The sequence below is a fragment of the Sapajus apella genome, unplaced genomic scaffold, assembly GCF_009761245.1.
Source record: "Sapajus apella isolate SASKATOON/1434 unplaced genomic scaffold, GSC_monkey_1.0 scaffold173, whole genome shotgun sequence".
Taxonomy (NCBI): domain Eukaryota; kingdom Metazoa; phylum Chordata; class Mammalia; order Primates; family Cebidae; genus Sapajus; species Sapajus apella.
In genome coordinates, this window is record NW_022437113.1 from 1491138 (window position 1) to 1499439 (window position 8302).

Consider the following 8302-nt stretch of genomic DNA (forward strand, 5'->3'; position numbering starts at 1 on the left):
GGAGCCTTCAAAATAAAATTCAACTCCCAGGCACCACCTCCAAGTTCTTTTTTTTTTTTCAAGATGGAGTTTTGCTCTTTGTTGCCCAGTTCGGAGTGCAATGGCGTAATCTCGGCTCACTGCAGCCTCGACCTCCTGGGCTCCAGCAATCCTCCCACTTCGGACTCCTGAGGCTGAGAACACAGACATATGACAGACACCACACACAGCTAAGTTTTTCTATTTTTTGTAGAGACAGTGTTTTGCCCAGGCTGGTCTCAAACTCCTGGGGTCAAGTGATCTGCCTGCCTTAATCGCCCAAAGTGCTGGGATGACAGGCGTGAGCCGCCACACCTGGCTGGGTACGGGAATTCTTAGTCTCAGCACTATGAACATTCTGGACTGGAACATTCTGTATGCTGGGGCGTCCTGTCCGTTGTAGGATATTTAGCTCCATCCTACCACATAGGATGTACAATGTAGGATGGTGTTAGCATTGTAGAATTTTAGGGGACATTGCCAAATGTCCCTTGAAGAACAAAATTACCCTTGGTTGAGACTCACTGAATTAAATAAGACTTAGAAACTTCCCTGAAAAATACGAGAAACAAAGCTTTCACAGAAGGGGCCGGGGCACGGTGGCTCACGCCTGTCATCCCAGCACTTTGGGAGACTGAAGCGGGAGGACCACCTGAGGTCAAGAGTTCGAGACCTGCCTGGCCAACATGGTGAAACCCCATTTCTACTAAAAATACAGCAACTAGCTGGGCTTGGTGGCAGGCACCTGTCATCTCAGCTACTTGGGAGGCTGAGGCAGGACAGTTGCTTAAACCCAGGGTGAGGGGATGGGGATGGGTGGCAGAGGTTGCAGTGGGCCAGCATCATGCCACTACACTCCCGCCTGGGCTACAAAGTGAGACTCTGCCTCAAAGAAAAGAAAGTTTTCACAGAAGGGACTGTGTAATAAACGTGGATGGGCCGGGCACGGTGGCTCACGCCTGTAATCCCAACACTTTGGAAAGCCAAGGCGGGTGGATCATGAGGTCAAGAGCTTGAGACCAGCCCGGCCAACAAGATGAAACCCCATCTCTACTAAGACTACAAAAAAAAAAAAAAAAATTAGCTGGGCAGGGTGGTGGGCGCCTGTAATCCCAGCTACTCAGACACTGAGGCAGGAGAATCACTTGAACCCGAGAGGCGGAGGTTGCAGTGAGCGGAGACCGCGCCATTGCACTCCAGCCTGGGCGACAGAGCCAGACTTTACCTCAAAACAAACAAACAAACAAACAAAATGTGGATAACCCCCTCTGGTCAATAGATGATGAATAGGATTCAACAAGAAAAAGAATATGGCCGCCTCTACTGAAACTTGACCCAGCAATCCCACCTGACTCAATTCACCCAATTGAAATTGAAAAATCCAGTAGGAGGCCAGGTGCAGTGGCTCATGCCTTTAATCCCTGTGCTTTGGGAGGCCGAGGCAGGTGGATCACTTGTGGTGAGGAGTTCAAGACCAGCCTGGCCAACATGAGGAAACCCCGTCTCTACTAAAAATACAAAAGTTAGCCAGGTGTGGTGGCGTGGGCCTGCAATCCATTACTCAGGAGGCTGACGCAGGGGAATCGCTTGAACCCAGGAGGCGGAGGTTGCAGTGAGCAGAGATCGCGCCACTGCACTCCAGCCTGGGCAACAGACCAAGACTGTCTCAAAAAAAAAAAAGCTAGGTACAGTTTGATTCCTTGCTTAGAAAATAAAAATGCACTCCATGAAAAATAAAAAGGCAGCTTCCATCAGTTTATATAACATGTTTCTCTTTTTAAAAATGCGTATATATTTACACCATGCAAATGAGGAAGGCTGGAAAGTTTTTGAAAATGCTAGTTGTGCTGGGCATGGTGGCTCACACCTGTAATCCCAGCACTTTGGGAGACCAAGGTGGGTGGATTACGAGGTCAGGAGTTCAAGACCAGCCTGGCCAACACGGTGAAACCCCGTCTCTACTAAAAATACAAAAATTAGCCGGGCGTAGTGGCACGTGTCTGTAATTCCAGCTACTTAGGAGGCTGAGGCAGAAGAATCGCTTGAACCTGGGAGGTGGAGGTTGCAGTAAGCTGAGATCGTGCCACTGCACTCTAGCCTGGGCAACAGAGCCAGACTCTGTCTCTAAAAAAAAGAAAGAAAGAGGCCGGGCGCAGTGGCTCACGCCTGCAATCCCAGCACTTTGGGAGGCCGAGGCAGGTGGATCACGAGGTCAAGAGATCGAGACCATCCTGGTCAAAATGGTGAAACCCCGTCTCTACTAAAAATACAAAAAATTAGCTGGGCATGGTGGTGTGTGCCTGTAATCCCAGCTACTCAGGAGGCTGAGGCAGGAGAATTGCCTGAACCCAGGAGGCGGCACTGAAGGCAGTGTAAGACCACGCAAGTGCACTCCAGCCTGGGTAACAAGGAAAAACGGGCTCAAAAAAAAAAAAAGAAAGAAAAGAAAAAAGAAAATGCTAGTCGTGTCTGAAAATGTGTGGTTTGATTTTTGCTTAGCTGTTAAGTTCTGATTTCTTCCACACTGATTGCACACTATGTGTGTTAGTTTATAAAAGTATCGGCTATATTCTTTTTTTTTTTTTTTTTTTGAGGTGGGGGTTTGATTTTGTTTCCCAGGCTGGAGTGCAATGGGTTGATGATCTCGGCTCACTGCAACCTCCACCTCCCGGGTTCAAGCGATTCTCCTGACTCAGCCTCCTGAATTACAGGCATGCACCACCACACCTGGCTAATTTAGGTATTTTTAATAGAGACGGGGTTTCACCATTTTGGTGAGGCTGGTCTCGAACTCCTGACCTCCCAAAGTGCTGAGATTACAGATGTGAGCCACCACGCCCAGCCCTTGGGTGTATTCTTACATACCCTAAGGGTGTAATAATCCTGAGAATTTGTAACCATTTGACCCAGGAAATCCAAATGCGATTGGTCATGCTGCAGCACCCTAGCCTTCTATCCCTGGGGCGGGACCACTCTTTCCCTTCTTGTCTCACTTCCCCACCGCTCCACGGCAAGTTCCTGGGGTCACTATCTGACGTTTAAGTGCCCTTCAATCCTCATCTTGGGGTCTGTGTGGGGGAACCCAAACCATGACAGCCTCTCTTTATTCAAGTCGTCTGGGAGAATCCTGACGTTGACCCAAGACAGAGCTGTGGGTTCCCCACCTATATTGGGGAAGTTTTATGACATGAGAGGGGACACAGGGCTCTCACCACACCCTCACCCCACAGTGGCTCCATTGGCCAGCCTTTTTTGTTTGAGGGCATCTTGCTCTGCTGCCCAGGCCGGAGGGCAGTGACTTGATCTCGGCTCACTGCAACCTCCACCTCCCGGGTTCAAGAGATTCTCCTGCCTCAGCCTCCCGAGAAGCTGGCATTACAGGCATCTCCCACTACGCTAGGCTAATTTTTGTACTTTTAGTAGGATGGGGTTTCACCATGTTGGCCAGGCTGGTCTTGAACTCCTGACCTCAAGAGATCCACCAACCTTGGCCTGCCAAACTGCTGGGATTACGGGCGTGAGCCACCGCACTGGGCCCTTCAAGGTCTGTTTTTGGTGGACTCAAACCATGACAGCCCATCTTTATTCAGAGTCATCTGGGAGAATCCTGAAGTTGACCCAAGAGCGAGCTGTGGGTTCCCCGCCTATATCGGGGAAGTTTCTCCACTGGGCAGCTTCTCTACTCCACCTACCCCGGTTTTCTCCCAAATCTTGTTGCGTAGACAGAGGTGGGGAATGTGGGCAGTGTTTTGACACCAAGCAAAACCCCACAGACTTCTGTGAAAACCAACCAGGAACATTTATTTAAAATATAAGCAAGTTATCCCCCAGAAGGTGAAGCACCGCTGGCTGGTTCTGACATTCAATTCAGGCTGAAGGCACAGCACCTCCTCTGGCCCTTGTGGGGAAATGTCTCGCCCAGGCCACGGGCGGTGCCCCAGTGCAGCTGAGCCCCCGAAAAGCCCCCAAACACACGATCCCTCCGAAGGCTTGAATACAGCAACTTCATCAAGCAGCCAGGGATCACACCTGAGACACAAGGGCAGGGAGGCAAAACACAGGGAACCAGGGATGGGCAAGGGACACCCAGCCCCGGTCGCCAACAGGCGCCCCCTCCAGGGGGGCTGACATGTGACCGTGGGGCCACCAGGACCTGTGGTTGCCCTGGTGGGGGAAGAGCTACCCTCCCTCTTGGGTGGTGGGGGGATGTTATCTGCACACAGCTCAGATGACCAGGGACACAGGAGGAATCAAACATCAGTCAACCACCCTTCAACCCAACTGGGAGTCTGCGAGGCCTGGCGCACGGTGCTCAGTAAACGCTTGTGGATGTAGAAGGGACCGATCTCGTTCGTCTCTGTGCCCTAGCACTTGGCATGTAGTCCAACGCCCGGTGGATGATGAAAAATGCAGACTGAACAGCTGTCACTCTTTTGTATCACTAGTGCCTGGCACACAGTCAGTGCTCTTGAGGTGTGTGGGCAAGAAGCCAATTAGAGTGAAAAGTTCCCACACCATCTAGCAGTGAGGGAAAAAGGAAAAAGATGAAAAGTACCTTGTTTGCTTCCATTCGCATCCCAGAGCTCAGCTCCCTGCACACGGCAGGTACTCAGTAACTGTACCGAATCCAGAACTTATCTCTGTGACGTGAATGCCAGGCACACAGTAGGTGCTCAATATGTGCATGAATAAACGGATGGAAGGATCTTATTTATCTCAATAGTCTCAGCGCCTGGGCTGGGCACAGTGGCTCATGCCTGGAATCCCAGCTCTTTGGGAGGCCGAAGTGAGCAGATCACCTGAGGTCAGGAGTTTGAGACCAGTCTGACGAACATGGTGAAAACCCATCTCTACTAAAAATACGAAAATTAACCAGACGTGATGGTGCGCACCTGTAGTCCCAGCTACTTGGGAGGCCGGAAAACAAGAATCACCGGAACCCGGCAGGCACAGGCTGCAGTGAACCAACATCACACCACTGTACTCCACCCTAGGTGACAGAGCAAGGCTCTGTCTTCATGAAAAAAAAAAAAAAAAAGGTCAGGCGCAGTAGCACACACCTGTAATCCCAGCACTTTGGGAAGATGAAGCGGGTAGATCATGAGGTCAAGAGATGGAGACCATCCTGGCCAATATGATGAAACCCCGTCTCTACTAAAAATATAAAAATCAGCTGGGTGTGGTGGCACATGCCTGTAACCCCAGCTACTAGGGAGGATGAGGGAGGAGAATCGCTTGAACCCACATGGTGAAGGTTGCAGTGAGCCGAGATCACGCCACTGCACGGCAGCCTGGCCACAGAGCGAGACTCTGTCTCAAAAAAAAAAAAAAAAAAACTCCCAGAGCCTGGAATGTCACCCAACACACAGTAGGCACTCACTAAATCCGTGGGTGAATTTTAAAAATGAGTGTATCACTAGTGCCTGCTTCTTAATCTGATCAGTAACTGCTTGATGACTGAATCGATCATTGATGGAGAGAATCATTCTGCCTCATTCACTGCTATAACGTGGGAACCAGGTATACCGCAGGTGCTTAATAAGTGTTGGGCACATGAACAGATGAAGAGGGTTTGGTTCATCCCAATTCCCTGGTGCCAAGTCCCGTGGCTGGCGTGCGGTAGGCACTCCACTTATGCTGCCTGTGTGCATGTGATTGCTGAGCAAGAGCCGGCTGGACACCATCCCACACAGGGAGCCCTCCCTGGCCTGCCAAGGGGTCCAGAGGTGGCCCCGATGTCCTCAGTGAGCACGTGGGGGCTGGGCCAGCGACGACTACTTTGGCTTTCTGGCTGCCGCCCCTCAGAGTTCATCCCGGGCGGCACTGTCCAGCGGGGACTGGAGCACGTCTGAGTTCTTGGCCTCCCGGCTCAGCGCCTGCTGCTCCCGCATCTTCTGGGACTTGGCGCGGTCCCAGTCGGTCTTGACCTGCTCATTGTTCCAAACGACTGAGGTCTCTGTGTCGCTCACATAGCCGTCGTCCCCTGTGTAGTGTGTGGGGTAGACCAGCAGCGGCTCCACGGAGAAGGCAAGCAGGTTGCGGAGGGAGAAGTGGGCCTTGTACTCGGACCTGCGGGGAGCAGGAGGGGAATGAGGGGCAGCAATGGCTTCAGGGGAGGGGGAGAAGGGACGGCTGGAGGAAAAATTGGGGGTGAGGAAGAAGTCAGCAAGGATAAAGACATAAGTGGGTTGGGTGAGGTGGCTCACGTCTGTAATCCCAGCACTTTGGGAGGCCGAGGCGGGTGGATCATGAGGTCAAGAGATCAAGACCATCCTGGCCAACATGGTGAAACCCCATCTCCACTAAAAATACAAAAAATTAGCCAGGCTTGGTGGCGCGTGCCTGCAGTCCCAGCTACTCGGGAGGCTGAGGCAGGAGAATCGCTTGAACCCAGGAGGCGGAGGCTGCAGTGAGCCGAGATTGCACCACTGCACTCCAGTCTGGCAACAGAGCAAGACTCCATCTCAAAAAAAAAAAGACGAAGTGGACAGGGTATACAAATGGAGACAAATCTGGGAGGGGCAAACGGAGGGAGAAGTGGGCAGAAGAAAAGACTTCTCCTCGGAGCCCTGAGTCTCACACCCCCCGCCCCCAGGACAGACCCACTGGAGACCCCAGCCCAGCAGCCGCCTGCCCCTCTCACACTGGGTGCTTGTCAAACATGACGGGCAGGAACTCGTCCACAGGCAGCATCTTGGAGAGCGGCTTGGCGTCGAGTAGCTTGCGGGCGCCTTGCAGGGAGATCACGTAGGCCAGGGTCCAGTAAGAGTAGTCGGCCTCCACCAGGTTCCTCACACGGGGCACAGCCTTCTCGGGGTGCTCCACCTGCATCCGCTTCCGGCCCACGTAGCTGGGGTGCAGGATTGGGCCTGTCACTCTCCTCCCGCCCTCCAAAGGGCGCTTGCCCGGAAAGCCAGGAATCTAGTTACCCGTCAGACCCCGGGATGGGAGTAGACTCAGAATGTTTGCGGAGCAACAAGAGGAAACTGTGACTGGATGGAGCGAATGCAGGAGCCCAGGGGTCTGGGGGTCATGGGGGGAGTGTGAGTTTTTCCCAAGGGCGTAAGGGAGCCACGGAGGATTTGGAGCTAGGGAGAGCAGGATCACGCAGATGTCCTCTGAGGCTGAAACTACTCTGAGTTCAGAGGGCGGTGGGGATGCAGGTGGGAGAGGTGCCGGGCTGTGGGCAGCAGTCAGGAATAAAGGGGTGCAGTTACTATTCACATGGGGCAGTGTCCCCGGAATGCAGATTAGGGTAGTGCGCATGGAAGGGAAAGAAAGAGGAGGAAGGGAGGAGACAAACCAACCCACCTACAGGAGAGAAGGACGGCTCCAGTCCTGAAAACACGTTGATGGTACTCCCATCCCAGGCCTGGTCTAAGACCCAGGTGACCTGGCCATGCCCCAACGCTCTTCAGCCACACCTCCAGCTCTGACCACGCCCTCCATGACCACGCCCCCATGCTCTTCAGCCACACCCACAGGCTGGTCGGTCAAATCTTAACCATACCCAGCTCCACAGGCCTCAATCAAGTCTCTAAGCCCTGACCAAGCCTGCAGGCTTCTGACGAGGCCTTTTGAGTTCTGGGTGATCCTTCCAAGGCCCTTCCCTGTAGGCTACAGCCCTGACAGTGCTCTCAGGCCCAGGGACCTGCGATGCTTCCAGGAGTTGGCCACGTCCCAGGCCACGCCTACCACCCGATCACACCCAGACATACAGGCTCAAGGCTCAGCTGCAGTGCTCTGGCCACGCCCCTAGGACCCAGCTCCACTCCGCCTCCCAGCCCCACCTCTAAGCCTTGGCTGTGTACCCAGGCCCCAGCTCCACTCTGCCCTCAGCCCTACCTAAGTCCTGGCCTTACCCCAGGCCCCAGCTTCACTCCACCCTCAGACCCCGACTCACATGAGGTCCCAATCGAGGCCCTCCCGCTCCACATCCCGCATGAGGTTCATCAGGCGTCTCTTGAAGAAGATCTCAAAACGCAGGTCGTCCTCAAACACGAGCGATTTCTCCAGCCCCCGGTCCACCACCTGAGTGAGGAAGCCCAAGTCAAGGCCAGGCCCGGCCCTAAAGCCCAGAGCTCTGCTTTGAGAAGCTCTGAGAGACCCGGAGAGAAGCCAACACATCTCCCCTCCTCTCCTAGCTCCAGGGGCACATGGACATCCAAACCTCTGCCCTCTGCCAGCCGTGATGGATCTCAGGAGAGGAAGGCCTCTCAGCCCCTCAAACGCCCACGCCTCATGCACCTCAGCCTTGCAGCCGCACAACCCCATTCGGCTTCAC

General features: G+C 53.6%; 1 protein-coding gene across 1 annotated transcript in view; it reads right to left on the bottom strand.

Moving 5' to 3' along the window:
* Positions 1–5398: 5398 nt before the first annotated feature.
* Positions 5399–8302, bottom strand: part of COLGALT1 (collagen beta(1-O)galactosyltransferase 1) — a 27812-nt gene continuing 24908 nt past the window's right edge. The window contains exons 7-9 of the mRNA XM_032267921.1: positions 7922–8296; positions 6662–6868; positions 5399–6087 (exon numbers count right to left, since the gene is read on the bottom strand). Coding sequence (XP_032123812.1) covers positions 5820–6087; positions 6662–6868; positions 7922–8296 — 850 coding nt within the window. The 3' untranslated portion in view covers positions 5399–5819. The remainder of the gene's footprint in view (positions 6088–6661; positions 6869–7921; positions 8297–8302) is intronic.